This window comes from Leucoraja erinacea, chromosome 13, assembly GCF_028641065.1.
Source record: "Leucoraja erinacea ecotype New England chromosome 13, Leri_hhj_1, whole genome shotgun sequence".
Taxonomy (NCBI): domain Eukaryota; kingdom Metazoa; phylum Chordata; class Chondrichthyes; order Rajiformes; family Rajidae; genus Leucoraja; species Leucoraja erinaceus.
The window spans coordinates 32,953,451-32,977,910 of record NC_073389.1 but is presented as its reverse complement, the minus strand read 5'-3'; the positions used below and the strand labels follow the sequence as shown (position 1 = coordinate 32,977,910).

At 44.3% G+C, this 24,460-nt stretch overlaps 1 protein-coding gene and 1 long non-coding RNA gene across 5 annotated transcripts in view; one reads left to right on the top strand and one right to left on the bottom strand.

Annotated features, from left to right (window-relative positions):
- Positions 1 to 16,292, bottom strand: part of LOC129702824 (uncharacterized) — a 43,453-nt gene extending 27,161 nt beyond the window's left edge. For both annotated transcript variants that reach the window (XR_008724446.1, XR_008724445.1), the window contains exon 1: positions 16,013 to 16,292. This is a non-coding gene — a long non-coding RNA (uncharacterized LOC129702824). The remainder of the gene's footprint in view (positions 1 to 16,012) is intronic.
- The window catches only part of LOC129702821 (protein associated with UVRAG as autophagy enhancer-like), a 52,564-nt gene that overhangs the window by 8,085 nt on the left and 20,019 nt on the right, over positions 1 to 24,460 (top strand). For 2 of the 3 annotated variants that reach the window (XM_055644828.1, XM_055644827.1), the window contains exons 2-6: positions 9,144 to 9,326; positions 10,479 to 10,593; positions 16,967 to 17,425; positions 21,969 to 22,066; positions 23,730 to 23,922. In XM_055644828.1, coding sequence (XP_055500803.1) covers positions 9,321 to 9,326; positions 10,479 to 10,593; positions 16,967 to 17,425; positions 21,969 to 22,066; positions 23,730 to 23,922 — 871 coding nt within the window. In that variant the 5' untranslated portion in view covers positions 9,144 to 9,320. Of the gene's footprint in view, positions 1 to 6,948; positions 6,973 to 9,143; positions 9,327 to 10,478; positions 10,594 to 16,966; positions 17,426 to 21,968; positions 22,067 to 23,729; positions 23,923 to 24,460 lie in introns of those variants that run through there. The other variant, XM_055644826.1, reaches the window with a different exon arrangement.

Sequence of the window (24,460 nt, the reverse complement as noted above, 5' to 3'; positions counted from 1 at the left end):
AAATAGCTTTAAAGGCATACATTTAAACAATATATCTGTTGGTTCTTCTCAATTCATTGATAATCCTGCATAGGGTTGTTCTAAAGTCTGGCTCACATGAGTCCAGAATGTGAGCTGGGTGTTCAGAGTAAACATGGTGCGCAGTCAGAGCCAGGGGTCAGGAGATCAGCTGGGACCACAGTCTGGACTGTACGCCGAGTGTGTAGCTGCAGCTAAGTTAGGGTCCAGAACACTCGGGGACAGGGATGCGAGTAACTTTGCAGCCAAGGAATCAAATGTTGCAATATAGTTAAAGATATTTACCCACTCAACATCTTTCTTAAAAACAACCAACCCATGTTAACAAAAATTATCTGCATAAATTAAAATTATGCTATCAATTAACTTATTTTATGATAATATTATGCACATTTTATTACAATACACAGACGATGAAGAACTAAAAAGTTAGTTAACATTAATTTATTGATTTAAAAAAACAAATCCCATCATCGCCAACCTAACTGAAAAATAACATTTCAACAATATGTCCCCCAACAGTATCTTGCTATTCACTGGATGCCACTAATGCATACAAATGATCAGAAAACAATCACAATCACAATAATAATTTATTAGCCAAGTATGTTTTGCAACATGCGAGGAATTTAATTTGCCAAGTCTGCATTCCACCACACATCTAACTTGTGCCTTATAAATAGCTACATGAAGGCCATGGAGTGTTTTGGGATGAGTTACTCACTGTGAATACCTATCCTCCGACCTGTATTTGGAGCCATGGAATGTATTTGGCTGGATATAGTCCATGCTAATGCATACAGATGATGTATTGCCTTTGTGCCTAGTCAATGATGATCCTCCGGATGTTGATAGTGAGGGATTTGGTGATGATGTTGTCATTGAATGTCACGGATAGGTAATTAGACTTTCTTACTTGAGATGGTACCCTCAGCCCTTGCTTGAATCATATCCAGGCATGGGCTTCTTCATTTGACCTTGAATTTGGGCTGTCTGTCCCACTTATTCCTCGAAGTTTCATCACGTGGCATTTACCTCAAGCATCTCAGCCATGTGAATATACATTTAATCGTTGTAATAATTAATACAATGAATTGTTTAATATCAAGAAGAATGTTCAATCAATGGTTCTTCCAGAAGGGAGTTAACTAAACGTGGATCACCAGAATGTGCCCAGTAAACAGGGTGTAGGGCACTGATTCAAAGTCGAACAGTTGATATATTTGTTTAAATTTGAAGCAGTGACAGAAGGGTATACTCTTCCCCTTTGTAGATTATCTGACTATACTCCAAAGAGCAGCAAGGGTTCATTGTCTTTGGAAGATAACGATGTACTGTTAATTAATGAAGGAATTGGATATAATCCTATTGCTTGAGAGGAATTGAAGGCCACTTTTATAGGCAGGGAAGTGGCCTCCCCCCCTCCCTTTTCACGCTCTTTCTTTGCATGTACGGCATTGATAGCGCGAGTAAATATACAGTACGGCCTGAATGTGATGATACTCATCATATCTTCACTCGCTTTTTCAATCATGTTCCTATTCTGTGGGGTATGACCAGACCTTCATGTCCTGATTTTAGAATTTATTCCTCAAGACAACAACAGCACTAAAAACAGTCTCTTTGTAATAGGCAGACTTAAAACATTAGTACAGGATTAGTAAGAGAGAGAAGTGAAAAAAGAACTTGACCTATCTGATCTCTTGAGATGAATCTATAAACTGTGCAGGCATGAAGCTGCTCAGCTGCTTGTCCTGGATTTCAACAGTCCTTTGCAGTTATTTTCTTTCACTGGCAGTGCCTCACAGCCTGAATCCATTCTAGAAACTTAGAAACATAGAAAACTATGTGCAGGAGTAGACCATTCGGCCCTTCAATATGATCATTGCTGATCATCTAAAATCAGTACCCTGTTCCTGCTTTTTCCCCCATATCCCTTGATTCCTTTAGCCCTAAGAGCTAAATCTAACTCTCTCTTGAAAACATGCAGTGAATTGGCCTCCACTGCCATCTGTGGCAGAGTATTTTGCAGATTCACAACTCTCATCTCAGTCCTAAATGGCCTACCCCTTATTCTTAAACTGTGACCCCTTCTTCTGGACTACCCCAACATCGGGAAAAATTTCCCTGCATCTAGCCTTTACAATCCTTTAAGAATTTTATATGTTTCTATAAGATCCCCTCTCATCCGTCTAAATTCCAGTGAATACAAGCCCAGTCGACCCAAACTTTCATCATATGTCAGTCCTGCAATCCCGGAAATACACCACATCTACTGGCTCTCCCTTATCCATTCTACTTGTTACATCCTCTGTAATGTATTGTTGCCCTCTGTAAAAAAGTCCCGTATGTGTAGAGAGTGGATGTGGAAGTGGGAGGGTAGACACAAAATAAAAATGCGAGGTCCGGTCATGGAGGTGCCTTAAGACCAACTCTTGCTGCTCTTTTTATGTTTTGTTGTGACATAAACCTACAAACCCGCACGTCTTTGAGAAGTGGGTGGAAACCATAGGGATGCCTCCTGATCTCTGAGTTTCTGCAGCATTTTGTGTTTTTCCTTAATATTAGTAACAGGTGTTTTCGTAATGTTAGTTTGAAGGTAAAGTGTTACCTGAGCATGTTCCAGTAACGCAGCACTACAGTGAAACATCAGCCCTTTCGTAAACACAGCCGTCAGAGTGTGGCTTATCTTGTCTGACACGAATGCTTTCCCTCAGCTGTGCCTGGACCAGGAGAAGCTCCAATCATTTCCCCTGCCATTCATACTTACTGATTATACCTTTTCACCCAGTTTTTAATCATCTGCTTGAGGCAAGCCAGAGCTGCTAATCAAAATCTCTCACAATTCCTTCTTATAAAATTAATTTCTAACTAAATGTGATGAGGAAGAGGAACATGGTGAGGAACTTCCCCCAGAGGAGGAATGGAGAACTAGGAGTTTCACTTTAGAATAAGAAGTGGCCCATTGGCTATGAGGAGGAAATTCTCTCAGATGTATCGTAAATCTTCGGAATTTCCTATACCAGACAACTTTAACTGTATATTTCAAGCAGAAGATAGAAAAGGTTTTGGTCTGTAGGGAAATCCAGTGCTATGTGGAGCAGGCAGGAAATTATAGCTGAGCCAAGATCAGATCATCCATGCCTTGTTGACTGGTAATGTAGGCTTAAGGTGCTTTATGACCAACTCTTGCTGCTCTTTTTATATTCTGTTGTAAAATGCAAACATTCCCCATTTCACCTCCATAACTATACCTCACATTTTTATTTATGTTTTGTGCTCCTCAGCTACGGTAATAATAGCTATCATAGAGGCAGCACTACAGCTATATAGCATGGAAACACGCCCCTCAGTCAAACTTGTCCATGCCGACGACCAAGTTGGCACTCTGGTTAGTCCACATGTGCCTACATTTGGTCATATCCCTCCAAACCCTTCCTATCCATGTATATGTCCAAATATCTTTTGAAAGTCATAATTGCAACCCCTTCTATAGCTTCCTCTGGCAGCTTGTTCTAGATATGGGCTATCCTCTGTGAGAACGCTGCCCAATGTCCCTTTTTAATCCCTCACATCTTAGCTTAAGCCTATTCCCTCTAGTTTTAGAATTTTCACTATATATCTATGCCCCTCATGACTTTGTATACTTCAATATGACACCGTTCAACCTCCTACGCTCCAAAGTAAAAAGTCCTTATCCAGCCTGTCCCTCTAGCTCATCCCTCAAGTCCTCGTAACATCCTAGTGAATATCCTTGGACCATGACCCCACAGACGAGTACCAGGCCTTAATATCACACACCTTTACTGACTTCATCACTTTCGGCTTTCTGCTCCCTAGAGCCTCCAACCGTATCGTTCCCCAACCCCGCACGGCCCGATTTTATCTTCTCCCTAAAATCCACAAACGGAACTGTCCTGGCAGACCCATTGTTTCTGCTTGCTCATGCCCAACCAAGTTAATTTCCACATACCCCCTACACTTATTCAGAATTCCTATCCCCCCGGTCCAATCCCTCCCTACCTACATCCAAGACACCTCGATGTCTTTTCAATGACCTGTTTTCCAGGCCCCCACTTCTTCATCTTTATCATGGATGTCCAGTCACTCTACACCCCCATCCGCCACCAGGAGGGTCTTAAAGCCCTCCGTTTCTTCCTGGACCACAGAACCAGCCAATTTCTGTCCACCAATACTCTCCTCCACCTAGCAGAGCTGGTCCTTACCCTCAACAATTTCTCCTTCGACTCCTCCCACTTCCTCCAGATCCAAGGCGTAGTTATGTGCACCCGCATGGGCCTTAGCTATGCCTGCCTCTTTGTAGGGTATGTCGAACAATCCCTGTTCCAGGCGTACACTAGCCCTATCCCCGAACTCTACCTCCGTTACATTGATGACTGCATTGGTGCTACCTCCTACACCCACCCAGAACTCACTGACTTAATCAACTTCACCATTAATTTCCATCCTGCACTCAAATTCACCATGGACCATCTCCGACATCTCCCTACCGTTTCTAGATCTCACCGTCTCCAACACAGGAAACAGATTATTGACTGACATCTACTACAAACCTACTGACTCCCATAGCTATCTTGACTACACTTCTTCCCACCCTTCTTCCTGTAAAGACTCTACCCCCTACTCCCAATTCCTCCGTCTACGCCGCACCTGCACCCAGGATGAGGTTTTTCATACCAGAGCATTAGAGATGTCCTCATTCTTTAAGGAACGGGGGTTCCCCTCTTCCATTAGAGATAAGGCTCTCACTAGGGTCTCCTCGATACCCTGCAGCTCCGCTCTCACTCCCTCTCCCATAACAAGGCCAGAGTTCCCCTTGTCCTCACCTTCCACCCACCTGCCGTCGTATACAATATATAATCCTCCAACATTTTTGCCACCTCCAAAGGGATCCCACTACTGGCCATATGTTCTCATCTCCACCCCTTTCAGATACAGCAGGCAGTGAAGAAAACTAATGGTACGTTGGCCTTCATAACAAGAGTTGAGTATAGGTGCAAAGAGGTCCTTCTGCAGTTGTACAGGGCCCTAGTGAGACCACACCTGGAGTATTGTGTGCAGTTTTGATCTCCAGATTTTAGGAAGGACATTCTTGCTATTGAGGGAGTGCAGCGTAGGTTCATGAGGTTAATTTCCTGGATTTTGGGACTGCCATATGTTAATAGAATGGAGCGGCTGGACTTGTATACTTGGAATTTAGAAGGTTAAGAGGGGATCGTATTGAAACATATAAGATTATTAAGGGATTGGACACGCTAGAGACAGGAAACATGTTCCCGATGTTGGGGGAGTCCAGAACCAGGGGCCACAGATTAAGAATTAGGGGTAGGCCATTTAGAATGTAGATGAGGAAAAACCTTTTTACCCAGAGAGTTGTGAATCCGTAGAATTCTCTGCCTCTGAAGGCAGTGGAGGCCAATTCTCGGGATGCTTTCAAGAGAGAGTTAGATAGAACTTTTAAAGATAGCGGAGTCAGGGGATATGGTGAGAAGACAGGAATGTGAATGATCAGCCATGATCACAGTGAATGGCGGTGCTGGCTCGAAGGGCTGAATGGCCTACTCCTGCGCCTATTGTCTATTCTTTAACTCCAAGTCCTTGCTATCTCTCTTCATTTTCCCCCCCCATATCAGTTCTCCCACTAGTCCCACTGTCTCCGCCTACATTCTTTCTTTGTCCTACTCCCTCCGCTGACATCAGTCTGAAGAAGGGTCTCGACCCGAAACGTCGCCAATATTTTTTGTCCATAGATGCTGCCTCACCTGCTGAGTTTCTCCAGCATTTTGATGTCTTCCTTCGATTTTACCAGCATCTGCTGTTCTTTCGTAAACATCCTAGTGAATCTCTTCTGCATCTTTTCTAATTTAATGATATCCTTCCTCTAGCTGGGGAATCAGAACTGTACAAAGTACTCCATGTATGGTCTCACCAATTACTTGTACAGCTGTATCATGTTATCCTAACTTTTATACTTGATACCCTTTCTATGAAGGCCAGCGCATCAAGTGCCTTCTTCACCACCCTATCGATGTGACTCGCTACTTTCAGGCAACCATGCACCTCTACTCTGAGATCTCTCTGTTCTTCAACTCTCTGCAAGGCTCTACCATTGTGCAAGTCCTGCGCTGGTTTGACACATCAACGTGCAATACCTCACACTTGTCAGAATTAAACTCCATTTGCCATTCATTTGCCCATATTCCCAAAGGATCTCGATTCTGTTGTAAACTTAGATGTCCTTTCTCACTGCCCACTAAACGACCAACTTTGTGTGCCAACTACAAATTTATTAACATTGTTAACTAACAATGATAACTATATTGTTATCCAAATTGTTCACGTAGATAACAAACACCAGTGGACCCAGTGCTGACTCCTATGGCACTCCATTGTTCACAGGCCTCTAGTCAGAAAAGCAACTCTCAATTATGACACTTTGACTCCTTCCTCCAAGCCAATTTTGAATCTATTTGGCTAGCTCATCTTAGATTCCATGTATCTCACCTTTCAGACTAGCCTACCATGTGGGGCTTTGAGAAAAGCATTGCTAAAGTCCATGTAGACAATGTCCACTGCCCTGCTCTCATTTAGCCCTCTTGGTGGCCTCTTCAAAAATATGTATCTGGTTCGTGAGACATGATTTCCCACACACAAAACCATGCTGACTATCTCTAATCAGATCCCACCTATCCGAATGCCAGTAGATCCTGTTCCTCAAAATTCCCATCAGCAACTTTCTCACCATATCAGACTCACTGGTCTGTCCTTGCAGCTTTTCTTAGATAATGGTACGGCATTCCTGGTTGGCAGAGAGTTCCAGAGATTCACCACTCTCTGTGTGAAAACCAACGACAAGTTTCTAAAAACTGAATTCTTTATATTTCCACAGAACATGCATATGAGGGAGAGGGGACAACTTGAGTAGCAATGAAGGTAACCTTTTAAGGGCACTATCCTACTCACCATTAGAGTGTTATTTGACTGGGATATTTTCAACCAGCAAAGGTTTCCAAATTGCATGAAATAGAGAGAAAATGTTTTCATCCATAGACAAGTTTGAAACATGAAGGGTATAAATTCAGCATCAAATTTAGGAGAAAGTTTACATAAAGAATAATAAGGATGTTGAGGTAATGGCAGAGAAGGGTGCATTTATTAGGTAGGCTTATCAAGAAGAGTGGAATTGAAGGATATATTAATAGGGTGCTTGTACCACACAGTTGATCGCATAGTAAATTATAATCCCTATAATAACAGTAAACCTTTGTTTTAAAGGACCTCTTTATAACAGATATTGGTTATAGCAGACGGACCTACCGACGGCTGCCAACGCCACCTCCCGGCTCACACTGCCTCCCCTGCCATGTACAGCCCCAGCTGCCCACACCAGCCCCAGCTACACACACCAGCCCCGGATCACACTGCCCCCCCCCCCATGCCGCTTACAGTCGGGGTTGCCCACAACACCCTGGCCGCTTAAAGCCAGGGTTGCCCACACTATCCCCAGCTCTCACCGCCTCCCCTGCTACTTACAGCCTTGATTACCCACACCACGCCCGGCTCACACTGCCTCTCCTGCCTCTGACAGTCGGGCTGCCCACACCAACCCCAGCTCTTACCGCCTCCCCTGCACAGACAGACCGCACTTGCCCATACCACCCACAGCCTCCCCTGCCGCTTAAAACTCGTGGCTCCCCACACCACCCTTGGCTCGCACTTCCTCCTCCGCTGTTTACAGGCCATGCCTGCCGACGCTCACCAGTACTCCAGCCTGTGAGCTGTGACCATTGAATTTGGCAGCAGGCCGGGACCGTCAACTAACCTGGATTCCAGACCCAGTTCTGGACTGAGAGTCTGAAGAAGGGTCTCGACTCTAAACATCACATATACATTTTCTCCAGAAATGCTGCCTGACCTGCTGAGTTATTCCAGCATTTTGTGTTATTTTTTATATTAACCAGCAACTGCAGTTGTTTGTTTCTATTATTATACAATGATAAAACCTTACTCGAGTATAGAAGATAATTGGCAATAATGGTCACCATTCCTCCCACCAATAGTCCATTATAACGAGGGTTTACTCTGCTTTGTTTTTACAAATTTCATTCTATATGCAATTTTCTTGCACAAACTCAGGGCTTATCTTTGGGACAGGGAATGAGTTTAGAAACTGACTGCCCAGAAAAAGTTATCTGATATCCACTTAGCATTAACAAAGGTATGAATCCTTCATCAGAACCCAGCTGATCAAGAGCGTTAGAAACATTCTGTTAATGTCATGATACAAAAACATGATCTTATTTGTGGGTGTGTTTTTTGAAAACATTATGCTTCATTTTCATTGTCAGTGAAGCAACTATATTCCTTCACTTTGAAGATACTGTACATATTTTTTTTGCTGCTGAGAAATTAGACCCTTTAGTCAGATGTAAAATTTCTTTCTTAATGAGACATGGCCAACTGGGGTTGTGTCCATTTTATCCAAGATTAATAAAGCAATGTCCTTGCTATTGAAACACCACCATTTTGAAATCTAGTGTACTCCTGAAGTACAGGCGTATATAAGACATTTTCTTATTAGTCTAGCTGGGTTGCTATTATTTAATACTCCAGGTTAAAGGTTTAGAGGGAAAGCCCCATGCTGAAAAAATGATTAATGCTGGTGCTTCAGTGTGGTGCCAGGTGGGTATTAGTGTTCCGATTTATTCTAAAACCAGTCATCCAAACCTCTAATTATTCTTTTCCACTTGTCCCTCGAACTGATGTGATTGATTGATAACCAACAATGTCCAATTTTACATCACAGCACAATTTGTCCAGATTTTCACGAGGAATCAAACAAATTTTACCATTGAGCCTCATGAGATGGTATTGGAGGAAATGGGCAAAAACCTACGATGACAGCTTTTAACACGTACCAAAGATAGAAAGAGGACTGGTGAGGTTTTATTGGGTTTGAGATTCCAGATTATGTTGTTATGAGACCTGATCCAGTTCCACACCAGCAATCTGCAAGTTAAATGTCTTACAGGTGGGCAACCTCTCTGGGAAAGCCACTGGCTGTTGTGCCTCATTGACACCACTTCTGTTTTCTCTTACCACAGGGCTAACACCATAATTAAAATAGGGCAGCACAGTGGTGCATCTTTTAGAACTGCTGCCTCAGAGTGTCAGATCCATGTTCAATCCTGACGTTTGGTATTGTCTGGGTGAAGACGGCATATTCTCCCTGTGACCACGTGGGCTTCCTTTGGGTGCTCCAGTCTGTTTCTACCAAAGACATGCAGGTTGGTAGATTAATTAACCACTAGAAATTGCTTCTAGTGTGGAAATAAGTGGTAAATCCAGGGCAGTTGATGTGCATGTGTGGAAAATAAAAATATGGGATTAATGTAAGGTTAATGTAAATGGGCCAGTGACATTATTTGTAAAACTGATGTATGGAACAAAAATTATTTACTTCTACAAGAGCCAATATGCCGGTGATGTCGGTCTTTAGAATGCCAATAATTAATTGTGGATTCAGAATTAAAGATTCAAAAAACGCTAACTGGGTTGGAATGTTGCTGGTTGAAAATATCTCGTGGTGAAAGAATGTTGTCTTAGCAAATAATTAAAAATACATTTGTTTTTAAATGAAGGGCAGGTAGGTATTTGTTTCATTGTCCAACCTCTAAAACAGAAAGTGTTCTGCTTTGGGTGAGTCGTGGTTGAGTAAATTGAATGAGAATATGAGCAAGAAATAGTTTTTTATGATCATTGTGCTTTATATGTGAGTGATTACATTATAATACATGAAAAGTGATATTAAATTAAAGAAGAAAATTCCACAGCTGATGCTTGGTAGGTAACGGAAAGAAGAGCTGATGCAGTGTATTGACTTCCTCACTTCAATGCTGACTATTAAATCAACAATAGAAGTGGGATTTAATGCTACTGTTCAGTCAGAACTTTAAAGAAAGACCAGATTTATACAGTAGAAAACCAATCTCTGCACATGAGTAAAATTATTCACACCTCTTTCATTTTCATTTGGGTATATTTGTTACTATAGTAAACTGAACATGGATAAGTGATTACAAATGTATTTCACAGGTCTTAAAGGGACAATGTCTATTGAAATTATTTTTGGCTAATCTAGAAATGGCAAGAACCCCAAGAGTTACAAAAATGCTGCAACTAAGTGATTGTGTGAAATGCATTTCAGTAATCTGCACAAAAAGAACAAAATACTCATCAAATGTTTTTAACTGATTATGGTGTTCCTTTAAAAGAGGCTTGGTGAGGATCAAAAGCCTCTGCACCTGTTTTGTGTCAATTAAATTGCAAGGCTGAGGTTCTCCTTTCTCAATTCAGACCTGTTGTATCTTAATTGATTTAACTGCCACTGGATAATTGACCCTCTAAGTCTGAACCTGTTCTCTACATTCTTAACACAGCAGGTGAGAGAGAATAACCTATTGCCTGTGGCAAAGGCAGAGGATGCCTCTTCAGGCTTTCATATGAACAACCTGAGTCCTTTGCCTCAGTTGCCAGGGTCATTGACATTAGCAGGTAATTGTTTTAAATTTTTTGACAATTTGGTGGAGTGCAAACTGAAGCACTTATTGTGGTGGCTATTCCCTATTCCTTTTGCCTAGATTTTGTTTTAACGAACCAATTAGATTAGATTAGATTCCTTTATTGTTATTCAGACCTTTCGGTCTGAACGAAATTATGATGATGTTCTGTTACCATGGTGTCACCGGATTATAATATTAAAATAAAATAAGTGTTCTGAATAGCAGGTCAGGCACCATAAGTAAAAAGATAAATTGAGTCATTGTGATGGGTGAAGGAGTTCAGTAAGTCAAACTGGAAATTTGGGGAGATTGCTGGGTTTAGGGAGATGAGATGATATTGGGTGTAGAGGGGTGTGTCTGTGATATTTTGCACAACCAAACTGCCAAGGCTTCTTTTACAAATTAATTAAATTTTAAACAATGACAATTGGGACAAATTTAAAACAAAGGTGAGGCCAGGACTGTAAGGAAAAGAGAGGGATTAATGCATATTAATCACAAAGGCTGTAACATGCCTAGTCATAAGATAAGGTGAAAGTAAGGCATCGATGGTGCAATGTGTAAGGTCAGTGACAGAGGTCAGAATGACACTGGGGTGGAATATTTGAGTGATAAATGGTCAGTAGTTCTAATGGGCTGAGTGGAGATGTTCTCCAATAACATTAAATTGATGGCATCTTGTGTGTGATAATCCTTGATCTTGGGCAGAAGGGCTGTTTTTATTGTAGCAAGTGGGTGTCATTTACTATGTCATAAAAAGCTGGAGTAACTCAGTGGGACAGGCAGCATCTCTGGAGAGAAGGAATAGGTGACATTTTGGGTCGAGACCCCTTCTACACCCATTCCTTCTCTCCAGAGATGCTGCCTGTCCCGCTGAGTTATTACAGGTTTTTGTGTCTATCTTTGGTTTAAACCAACATCTGCAGTTCCTTCCTACACAAGGGTGTAATTTACTATTTGGTTGAGTCCTGCTACTCTATGTAGACCTCCTTTTAATTAAATGAGTACAAGTGTCCAGCTGACCAAGTACCATGATATTCCTGAGCTTGCAATGTTGTAAAATTGTGTAACTTCACTCCCAGGAGCCCAATAAGCCTTGGCGATTGTCTTGCTATGAAATGAAAAGGTCCTACATTTGACACGAGAACAATTGTTCAATTACGTCAATAAACCTTTTTGTGCGAGAGGAAATCATCATGTTCTCTTTGTATAATGGTTAAACTTCCATATAGAAAAAGTCTAGATATCAGAAATACTCAGCAGATCTAACAGCAAAGGTGTGAAGGAAAAGTTGTTGATCTTCCATCTAAAATATATATTTTTAAAAAGCATGTTTTAAATTGCATACATGGGTTGGAAAATAAGAATCTGTGATAGGATGAAAGGATTGGCTGACCCTGGAGGTGTTGATGCTGCTTGATTAAAGACTGGCTTGTTAATTGCAGCTAATCTTGTCTGAAGGAGATGTAAAGAAGTTTAATGAATGAATAGCCAGTTCTAATAAACTGGCAAAGTTACTCAATTGTTACTTCCTGAAGGGTTTGTGTGTGCTGAGCCAGAAGATGAGCTGCTGTTCCTAAGCTTGTGTTGGGCTCTGAGGCCACAAACTGTGAGGTCAGAGGGGAATGGATGTGACAAGCAGCTGGAAGCTACATATTATCCTTGTGGTGTGAATAGAAAGATATTCTGAGCAGTCAACCGGTCTGTAATGTGATGTAGAGAATTGCATTGTGAGGATTGAAGTCCTCTAAACTAGAAATGCAAGTGAATATTTCCACTCCATCAAATTTCACATTTTAAGATAAACCTCCCAAATCTCTACCGTCGACAAGATGCTGCTCCCAAACATACCTTCCCCTTCCCTTTCAGCATGTTAAATGTTTTTCCTCTGAAGTCTCTCCATCCATCCTCATCAACCACTTCCCTTGCAATTGCATAAAATACAGCAACTACCCTTTTACCTCTATGCACAATCCCTGACGTAAACACTTTATTTCTGGTGAAGTGGTGATTGGCTTGTTGTACTTCTAGTCTAGTATACATAGTGCTCACCACATGGTCTCCCATGTTGGGAAAACTGCTATCGTCAATGGTAGCGCTGGTGAAGAAATTCCTTTATGTTGGTGATGGTTTAAAAGCTTGATGAGGAGTGGGCTTTTAGAAAGCATTTGCAGGTAATTGGGATTTGAATCCTGGATGAGAGGTTTAGTGTTGTGAGGGAAGAATGACAAATTCTTCAGTTAGTGATGAAATATAAGTAAAATTGTAATCTGACTGAAGACTGGGTTTATCCATAGACTGCAAAAGGTGAAGTATTTCAGAAACTGCTTTAGAGGGTGATTGAGCCACCTAAAGTAGCGAGGGCAAGATGAAGATAATGACAAGGTACACAAAAATGCTGGAGAAACTCAGCGGATGCAGCAGCATCTATGGAGCGAAGGAAATGGGTAACGTTTCGGGCCAAAACCCTTCTTCAGACTGATATGGGGGGGGGGGGGGGGAGAAGGAAGGAAAGAGGAGGGAGGGGGAGCCCGAGGGCGGGGGATGGGAGGAGACAGCTCGAGGGTTAAGGAAGGGGAGGAGACAGCAAGGGCTAGCAAAATTGGGAGAATTCAATGTTCATGCCCGCTGGACGCAGGCTACCCAGGCAGAATATGAGGTGTTGTTCCTCCAATTTCCGGTGTTGCTCACTGGCAATGGAGGAGACCCAGGACAGAGAGGTCGGAATGGGAGGGGGAGTTGAAGTGCTGAGCCACCGGGAGTTCAGGTAGGTTCTTGCGGACTGAGCGGAGGTGTTCGGCGAAACGATCGCACAACCTCCGCTTAGTCTCACCGATGTAAATCAGCTGGCATCTAGAGCAGTGGATGCAGTAGATGAGGTTGGAGGAGATACAGGTGAACCTTTGTTGCACCTGGAACGACTGCTTGGGTCCTTGAATGGAGTCGAGGGGGGAGGTAAAGGGTCAGGTGTTGCATTTCTTGCGGTTGCAACGGAAAGTGCCCGGGGAGGGGGTGGTACGGGAGGGAAGGGAAGAATTGACAAGGGAGTTGCGGAGGGAGTGGTCTTTGCGGAAGGCAGACATGGGGGGAGATGGGAAGATGTGGCGAGTGGTGGGGTCACGTTGGAGGTGGCGAAAATGGTGGAGGATGATTTGTTGTGTTTGCCGGCTGGTGGGGTGAAAGGTGAGGACTAGGGGGACTCTGCCCTTGTCGCGAGTGCGGGGATGGGGAGAGAGAGTAGTGTTGCGGGGTATGGAAGAGACCCTAGTGCGAGCCTCATCTATGGTGGAGGAGGGGAATCCCCGTTCCATGAAGAGTGGGGATATTTCCGATGCCCTGGTGTGGAACGTCTCATCCTGGAAGCAGACGCGGCGTAGGCGGAGGAATTGGGAGTAGGGGATGGAGTCCTTACAGGGGGCAGGGTGGGAAGGCGTGTAGTCCAGATAGCCATGTGAGTCAGTGGGTCTGTAGTGTATGTCGGTCAGAAGTCTATCCCGTGCGATGGAGATGGTGAGGTCAAGGAATGGTAGGGAAGTGTCGGAAATGGTCCAGGTGTATTTGAGTGCTGGATGGAAGTTGGTGGTGAAGTGGATGAAGTCAGTCAGTTGTGTGTGGGTGCAGGAGGTGACCCCAAAGCAATCGTCAATGTAACGGAGGTAGAGGTCGGGGATGGGGCCCTGGTACGTATTGAACAAGGATTGTTCGACGTACCCGACAAAGAGGCAGGCGTAGCTGGGGCCCATGCGTGTGCCCATAGCTACACCTTGTGTTTGGAGGAAATGGGAGGAGTCAAACGTAAAGTTGTTGAGGGTGAGTACCAACTCCGCTAGGCGGAGGACAGTGGCTGGGTATAGGTTGCTCCTCTGGTCAAGGAAGAACTGGAGGGCTTTGAGGCCATCCTGGTGGGGGATGGAGGTGTAGGGTGACTGGACGTCCATGGTGAAGATGAGGGGGTGAGGGCCTAGAGAGTGGAATGCGCGGAGGCGGCGGAGAGTGTCTGAGGTGTCTAGAACATAGGTGGGAAGGGATTTGACCAAGGGGGATAGTATGGAGTCAAGGCATGTGGAGACGAGTTTGGTGGGGCACGAACAAGCAGAGACAATGGGCTGCCGGGAGAGCCGGGTTTGTGGATTTTGGGGAGAAGGTAAAACCGGGCCGTGCGGGGCTGGGGAACGATGAGGTTGGAAGCTTGGTCGGGCAGGGCGTGGGAGTTGATGAAGTCGGTGATGGTGCTAGATATGGTGGCTTGGTGCTAGTCAGTGGGGTCATGGTCCAGGGGTAAGTAGGAGGAGGTGTCCGAGAGTTGGCGCGTGGCCTCAGCTTTGTAGAGATCGACGTGCCAGACTACCACGGCACCTCCCTAGTCGGCTGGTTTGATAACCCAATCTGGGTTTTTGCGGAGTGATTCAATGACAGTGCGTTCATGGGGGGAGAGATTGGAGTGAGACGGGAGTGGAGAAGTTGAGGCGGTTGACGTCGCGGCGGCAGTTCTGGATAAAGAGTTCGAAAGCCGGGACATCACGAGGGGGGGTTCCACGACGAGGGGGTGCGTTGGAGACGGGAAAAGGGGTCATCATCGGGGGGGGGGGGGGCGAGGACTCCTTCCCATGGAAGTGCGCTGTGAGGCGGAGGCGACGGTAGAAGCGCTCCAAGTCATGGTGGGCGCGGAACTCATTGAGATGGGGACGAAGGTAAGACCTTTGCTGAGGACAGACCGTTCGGTGAGGGAGAGGTCGGGGGGTTGGGGGGGAATGGTGAACACCCGGCAGGGATGGGGGTTGGGGCCAGAGTAAGTGTGGGGGGGGGGGGTTGTGGGTGTGGAGGGGTGGTGGGTGGTCAGGGGGTGGTGGGGTGAGAGGGCTGTAATGTGGGTGGGGAAGAGCGGGGGTCACATAGTTGGAGGGGGATGGGGGAGAGTCAGTGGAACAGCCACTGAGGTTAGCAAGGTTGGGCAGTCTGGCACTAGGACCCAGTGGAGTCAAACCCAAGAGAGTGGGAGTCATCTTTGGTAAGCAGCGTGGAGGCTTCAGGCCCAGTGCAGAGTCCAGGCTCCAGGTAAGGCGACGGATGTGGGGGGGGTTGCTGGGGGGAGGTCGGGAGTGGCGCGGGTCAACGGACCCGATGGTCGGAGTCCAGTGGCAGTAGAGTGGGGGTCCGCGGGCGATGCGTGGGAGGTCCCGGTGGGCGGCGGGGCGGCGGCCATGATGGGGAAGCCCCGGTCCGGCGGCGATGTTAGGCGGGCCCAGTGGAGCGGCGATGTTCGATGTTCAGTGGGCCCGGTCCGGCGACGATGCTGGATGGGCCCAGTGCGGCGGCGATGTCGGGCGGGCCCGGTGCGGCGATTAGGCTAGGCGGTCCTGGGGGGCGGCGAGGGTGGGAGGAAACAGCGAGGGGGAGAAAGTCCAAGTTACCGTAGAAGCGGCGAGGCTGGGCGTCATCGGTAGGCAGGTGAGGGTCGGCGGTGGCATCGACGTGGAGGTCGGTGAAGGCGGCGTCCTGGTGAGTATTGAAGTCGCTCCTCGTGGCCAAGATGGCGTCGCGGGACTCGGGCAGGCGATGCAGGCTGGAGTTGGAGCCTGGAGCCTGCTGGAAGATAATGACAGTTGTGCTGCTTTGATAGTGAACAAGCTGCAAGTGAAGCATGACATTGAGGTACCCAGAATCGGCATCCAAAGAAAAGTTGCGAATGGAGAGGTGGGATTTCTAATTGTCATTGCTTTCTGGGATGTCCACACAGTTGTATGAATCTATATTGCTCGAGCTTGTAGGTTGATAAGATTTGCAACAGACCCATATTACTTGGATTTGGAGTAATGCACTTAATGTGGTAGTAAGAATAATACTATTGTTTGGGGTTGGTGGTGGTTTCTGGGTATGGAATTAATGCATTTCAGTGCTGCTGAAAACATTACAATCACATTTTTCGACGGGTTGACTTGATGAAACAATATAATTGAGGATGAATTCATCATGAAAGCTTTGTTGAGGCGAGGAATAAAGATTGTGTGCTACGTGTGGTGATGGGACAATGTAAATAAACGTAGTCTAGTATTGCAAATAACTTATTTTGTTTAATGTTATTTTTTTTTCCTGCCAATATTTTAATTTCGGTTTCTCCCTTTTAAATGGGAACAGGGTTAGGAAGGGGGGGCAATGTTATTCCCAGCACTTGCATCTTTGCAACAGATGCTAATTTCAAGCTTGTAGCCATATTATCAAACATAGTGGATTTGAATTTTGCTGGAGACCTGATCTGCACTGAACAGTTGTCTTTTTGGATTAAGAAACATGTAATTGTCTATCTTTTCGGTAAATAATTTAAAATGCCAGCAGTGCTCAGCTGTACTTTGTCTCTTGTTTGTCAGATGAATATTCCAAACCAGCAGTTATGGGCCAGACTGCAGTGAGCTCAGGACGGCACCCAAACAACCCCGCATCGATCAAAGAGATCCTGATCTCCGTGTTGGAATCATATGATGACTTCAAAATACCCACAGAGAAATGTATACCTGATGCAAGGCTTTCCTCACTGACTTTACTCCAAAGTGGAGATGCAAAAAAGTTTTGGGACAGTGGGAATGGAGTTGGTGAACAGCAGGAAGGCATTGGTATTCCAATGACAACTTCCAAATGCAACAACTATTCATTGTTTGCATCGTCCGAGTTATCCTCAAGTCAGGTCATTTCCAACACCTTCAATAAACTCATCCTATCTGCACAGTCTACAGCTGCCAGGCGTACAAACTTCACTGGGGTTCCACCCGTAATTTACAACAGCGACCAGTCACATCAACACTTCGAGTCTGATGTGAACATCTATACAGGTAAAATAATGAACATGAATCAGTCCGTACCATATACACGTACCACCCTTTGGGGAGGATTTGGGAAAAAAAGTTGCCCCTCAGGTTCCTCTTAAATCTCCCCCCCCTCTATAATATTACCCCTTATCCTCCTGTGATTAAAGTCCAACCCTACTCAACCTCTCCCTATTGCACAGGCTCTTGTCCCAGCAAAATCCTTGTAAATCTCTGCACCCTTTCCAGCTGAACAACATCTTCCTCGACCAGAGAAGCAACCTATACCCAGCCACTGACACACTCCTCCGCCTAGTGGAGCTGGTCCTTACCCTCAATAACTTCACGTTCGACTCCTCCCATTTCCTCCAAATACAAGGCGTAGCTATGGGCACACGCATGGGCCCCAGCTATGCCTGCCTATTTGTCGGTTACGTCAAGCAATCTTTGTTCAATACATACCAGGGCCCCATCCCCGACCTCTACCTCCGCTACATTGACGACTGCATTGGTGCCACCTCCTGCACCCGCACACAACTGACTGACTTCATCCACTTCACCACTAACTTCCATCCGGCACTCAAATACACCTGGACCATTTCCGACACTTCCCTACCATTCCTTGACCTCACTATCTCCATTGCAGGTGATAGACTTCTGACCGACATACACTATAAACCCACTGACTCCCATGGCTATCTGGACTACACTTCTTCCCACCCTGCTTCCTGTAAGGACTCCATCCCCTACTCCCAATTCCTCCGTCTACGCCGCATCTGCTCCACGGATGAGGCGTTCCACACCAGGACATCTGAAATGTCCTCATTATTCAGGGAACGGGGGGTTCCCCTCCTCCACCATAAATGAGGCTCGCACCAGGGTCTCTTCCATACCCCGCAACTGCTCTCTCTCCCCATCCCCCCCACTCGCAACAAGGGCCGAGTCCCCCTAGTCCTCACCTTACACCCCACCAGCCGTCACATACAAAAAGTAATCCTCCATCAGTTTCGCCACCTCCAACGTGACCCCACCACTCGCCACATCTTCCCTTCTTCCCCCCATATCTGCCTTCCGCAAAGACCGCTCCCTCCATAACTCCCTTGTCAATTCTTCCCTTCCCTCTCGTACCACCCCCTCCCCGGGCACTTTCCCTTGCAACCGCAAGAGATGCAACACTTGTCCCTTTACCTCCCCCCTCGACTCCGTTCAAAGACCCAAGCAATCGTTCCAGGTGCGACAGAGGTTTACCTGCATCTCTTCCAACCTCATCTATTGCGTCCGCTGCTCTAGATGTCAGCAGATCTATATCGGTGAGACCAAGCGGAGGCTGGGCGATCGTTTCGCCGAACACCTCCGCTCGGTCCGCAATAACCAAGCTGACCTCCCGGTGGCTCAGCACTTCAACTCCCCCTCCCACTCCGTCTCTGACCTCTCTGTCCTGGGTCTCCTCCATGGCCACAGCGAGCAGCACCGGAAATTGGAGGAACAGCACCTCATATTCCGTTTGGGGAGTCTGCATCCTGGGGGCATGAACATCGAATTCTCCCAATTTTGTTAGTCCTTGCTGTCTCCTCCCCTTCCTCAGTCCCCCTGCTGTCTCCTCACATCCCCCAGCCTTCGGGCTCCTCCTCCTTTTTCCTTTCTTTTCCCCGCCCGCCCCCGATCAGTCTGAAGAAGGGTTTTGGCCCGAAATGTTGCCTATTTCCTTCGCTCCATAGATGCTGCTGCACCCGCTGAGTTTCTCCAGCTTTTTTGTGTAAACATCTTCTTAAAACTGGGTTAGCAAAACTGAACACCATACTCCAAATGTGGCCTCACCAGTGTCTTGCACAACTGTAACATTACCTCCTAACTTCTGACTGATGAAGGCAAATATGCCAAAAGTCTTCTTGACCACCCAATCTATCTGCGACGCTACGTTCAAGGAACTATGTACCTGCGCTCCTAGATCGCTCTGCTGTACAACACTCCCCAGAGCCCTGCCATTCACTGTGTAGGTCCTGCCCATGTTAGACTTCCCAGAATGCAACACCTCGCGTTTCTCTGTATTAAATTCCATCAACCATTCCTCAGTCCACCTGGCCAATCATTCAAGATCCTGCTACAATTTTCACAACCATCTTCACAATCTGCAAAACCACCCACTTTTGTATCATCTGCAAACTTGCTAATTTGCCATGTACAGTGCCCTCCATAATGTTTGGGACAAAGACCCATTGTTTATTTATTTGCCCCTCAACAATTTGAGATTTATAATAGAAAAAAAATCAAGTGTGGTTGAAGTGCACATTGTCAGATTTTAATAAAGGCCTTTTTTATACATTTTAGTTTCACCATATAGAAATTACAGCAGTGTTTATACATAGTCCTCCCATCTCAGACACCATAATGTTTGGGATGCAGCAATGTCATGTAAATGAAAGTAGTTTAGTATTTTGTTGCATATCCTTTAAATGCAATGACTGCTTGAAGTCTGCAATTCATGGACATCACCAATTGCTGGGTGTCTTCTCTGGTGATGCTCTGCCAGGCCTATATTGCAGCCATCTTTAGTTTATACTTGTTTTGGGGGCTAGTCTCCTTCAGTTTTCTCTTCAGCATATGAAAGGCATGCTCAATTGGGTTCAGATTGGGTGATTGACTTGGCCACTCAAGACCATTTTTTAGCTTTGAAAAACTCCTTTGTTGCTTTAGCTGTATGTTTGGGATCATTGTCTTGCTGTAGAATGAAACGCTGGCCAAGGATTTTTGAGGCAGTTGTTTGAACTTTAGCAGATAGTATGCGTCTATATACTTCAGAATTCATTATGCTACTACCATCAGCAGTTGTATCATCGATGAAGATAAGTGAGCCAGTACCTTCAGCATCCATACATGCCCAGGCCATAACACCCCCACCACCGTGTTTCACAGATGATGTGGTATGCTTTGGATCTTGGGCAGTTCCTTCTCTCCTCCATACTTTGCTCTTGCCATCACTCTGATATAAGTTCATCTCATCTGTCCACAAGACCTTTTTTCCAGAACGGTGGAAGTATTTTAAGTACTTGGCAAACGGTAACCTGGCCATCCTATTTTTGCGGCTAACCAGTGGTTTGCATCTTGCAGTGTAGCCTCTGTATTTCTGTTCATGAAGTCTTCTGCAGACAGTGGTCATTGACAAATCCACAGCTGACTCCTGAAGTGTGTTTCTGATCTGTCGGACAGGTGTTTGGGGATTTTTCTTTATTATAGAGAGAATTCTTCTGTCGTCAGCTGTGGAGATCTTCCTTGGCTTGCCAGTCCCTTTGCGATTTTAAGAAGCTCACCAGTGCTCTTTAATCTTAATGATGTTCCAAACAGTTGATTTTGGTAAGCCTAAGGTTTGGCTGATGTTTCTAACAGTTTTATTCTTGTTACTCATAATGGCTTCTTTGGCTTTCATTGGGACAATTTTGGTCCTCGTGTTTATAAACAGCAATAAAAGTTTCTAGGTGCTGAGACCTCTCATACCTGCATTAAGGAGTAAATTAAACATTCCTGAGCAATTACAAACACCTGTGAAGCCATATGTCCCAAACATTATGGTGCCCTGCAATGCGGGGACTGCGTATAAAAACGTAATGCTGCCTCCTATTTACAAACTGTCTATGTAATTTCGACATGATGAAACCAAAATGTATAAACTTTATACATGTATAAAAATGGCATTAATTAAAACCTGACTGCACTTTAACCACGTGATTTTTTTTCTTTCTTTTTTTTTTTCTATTACAAATCTCAAATTGTGGCGTACAGAGGCAAATAAATAAATGATGGGTCTTTGTCCTCAAAAACACTATGGAGGGCACAATGTTCACATCCAAATCATTGATATAGATGACAAAGTGTAACGGACCCAGCACCGAATCCTGAGGAACACCACTAGTCACAGGCCTCCAATCCAAGAAGCAACCTTCCACCATTACCCTCTGCTTTCTTCCATAAAGCTAATTTTCTATCTGAATAAAGGATCATCCTAAAACTTTCGGGTAACTTTAGGCAGCTTACACTTTTAGGAAGGAACTGTGCGTCGGAAAATTAAAGAATGGTACCAATTGAAATCTGTCCCAGGTTTGAAATCTCAACAATTGCAGATGTTTCAGACTGTCTGAATAGATTTTACACACAGGACAAGGATATGGAAATCTGAAACGGAAAATACATAATTGGGCAGCACCCGTGGGACAGGACAGGGTTATGAATTTACTATTAACAATCTGAGCAGTTGGGAGGCCAAGAGTGTACTGAAAGGCAAAAAAAACTGCAGAGACTGGAACTCTGAAATGAAAAATTGATGTCAGTGAGACCCACCAGGTTGGGCAGCATCTACAGAGAGAGAATTAAAAATTGCTGATTAATAAATCCTTTTTCACAAAAATTAACTTTATCTTTTACACAGGAAGTCTGTATTTTGTCACTTCATTTTAAATTTTGATTCAAAAGCTAATATTTAAAAATAGTAAATAATTCTTATTGTCTGAGGTCAATTGCTAAATTTGTCTTTAAACTACCCCAATTTGTATTTTAATCAAAGGTTTTTCTTCCACAGACAAAGCACAGCATTGTCAGAGTAATAGACCAGAAATGATTGTATACACAAGCTATCTCTCTAATCCAAGTTTCAGTGCCAGCAAAGCTCAGGAACGGGTAAGATTCTTCTCTGTTTTGGTTTCATTTAAATTCACCTTCATTAAGTTTCGTCTTGTTATCACCACTCTTTGCTTTCATACTTTTTGTTGAAATTGGGTTGGTTGCATTTGGGATTACTGCTGGAGAATTGTTCATTGTAACTGTTTCATGCCCAACTGTTTCTATTTGTTACTATTTGAGTGTCTTTATGTCAAAGTATATAAAGTATTCAACTGCAAAATGTGTGAGTTCAGTCTGTTAATTCAGATCCATCTGTGAACATTGGCATAACCTGTGGTATGTTGATTTTGGGTAAGACATCAGTCTTCCCTTAGTTGGGGGGGGACAGGAGGAGGAGGTGGTTCAGAGGGGAGAGAAATTGGTTGGTGAGTGCAGGAAAACACTTAAATGGAACCAAAGGCTTCACTCCAAATGGTGGTGCAGCTAGATGAACTACTGCCTCAAAGCTGATGGCCCAAGTTCAATCATGGTCTTTGGTGCTGTCTATGTGGAGTTTGCACATTTACTTTGGGTGCTTGGGATTCCTCTTGCATAGTGTGCCAGTGAATGGTAGAATCCGGAGGGAGCTAATTAATAAGGCTATAACAACTTTCTACTCTGAAAATTTGTTCATGAGTCTAACGGTCAGAAACATAAAAAAGGTGTGTGGGAGAGAGTCACGGACAACCGTAGGGGAGAGCAAGCAGCGAGTCTGCTCAGCGCTCTCAGCTCTGCTCGGCTCAACCCAGCCCGATTGCTGCGGGGAGAGAGGTACTTGGAAATGCCCTGTTCACATCCAGCAAATCCAGCCTGCCAGTCTCCCAAATGCTGCCTCCTATTTACAGACTGTCTAAAATGCATCTGTTCACAGGGCCTGTATGTAGGGTGAAAAATTGATTATTGATAGTCAGTTGGAACTTGGTTTGCCCAGGAACATGTATCCATGCTGTATAACATGGACTCCAAACCAGGATTCTTAACCAAATACAGATTTTGAGTAGATACAGATCTCTGGAAGGAATTTAATAGGTTGTAAAATAAATGGGTCCCTCTAGTTTGTAGTTTGAGGTCTTCAAATAATGAGAACCAGGTAAATTCAATTTGTTGAAAGCATTTTATAAAAAAAGATAAATTATCAAAAAAAAAAGGTGGTGACGAGGGTGTTGGAAAATGTGTTGGGCATGGTTATTAATTTGTTTGGAGAAATATCTGACTTCTGATATCTTTACTAGTTGGGTGAGGAAGAAAGGGATGGTAGATCTCTTTGATCTGTTCCTCAATGTGCATGTGGGGCTGGCATGCTTATTGGTTTGATTTGGGCAAGAATGGGATTTGGGCTTTAAATGGGATTTCCAGACTTTCTCCATAAACAATTGATCTAAAACTTGGTCCCTCTTGGGTACTGCCTGGTTATGTGTTCTTTGTTTCAAATTGTCATTTTTGTTTTTGCCCTTGCAATACGGCAAAGCAGTTGATGAGCATCAAGACTTGCACCCATAACAATTAGCACTTCTTGTGACTGAAAGTGCTGCATTCTCCAGTGCCACTTTCTGCTTTGGCCAATATTAGAAGTGTCCTTGCCCAAATCTGTGAAGACATCGTATGGAAAGCACGTGTCCTATTATTTTCACTGTAGTTTGTGCTTGTGTGAATTTGATATGTCAATGTTTCTGTTTTATAGGAGAACACTCACCTTATTGTTGCAGATTTGGTTATTGCTACATTAGAGAATGTTAAATGCAACATCCTGTATGAGCAAGCAGAACTGGGAGAAGAGGAAAATCTTCCCGTTATCCAGACATCAGATGTGAGAACTTATATTAAGAAGAAATCTCATTCTGACTCTGTAAACTCTGTGGACAGTGGTTTTGAATGTAAGTATTTGAACTACCTTGTTTATGAACTTTGTTAGATATATAACATGCATTTATTTCAGTTTGTAGTTCTGATTTTTAAGATAAAATATTGCATCTAAAATGATCAGGATAAAGAAATTATTACTTGTATAGGAACAAATAAAAGTATATTTTTTGAAAGCATTACAACAATATTTCAATTAGGAACTTTGCAGAATAAATTTGAGCAAAATAAAACATTTGACAACTACCTTTTTATTCAGACTTTTTGGTAAAGCTACAAATATTTAATATCTTTCACTTTTTGGACAGATTGCTTGCTATGATGCAGCAGGAATCCTAATTGGGTTCATGCTGGCGCCTCCTTTCTAATTCGGCTATTTCCCTGCAGACTTGCTGCTTTATTCTCTTGCATGCCTATCACTCTCTCCTTTTGCTCTCGCTGCACTAAAGGGTCATCAGCAGCAGCTAATTAACCTACCAGGTAGATCTCTGGGCTACAGGAAACTCTAGGACCACCTGCTCCAAGCTGCTCATTCTCGCAACTTCATCTAAC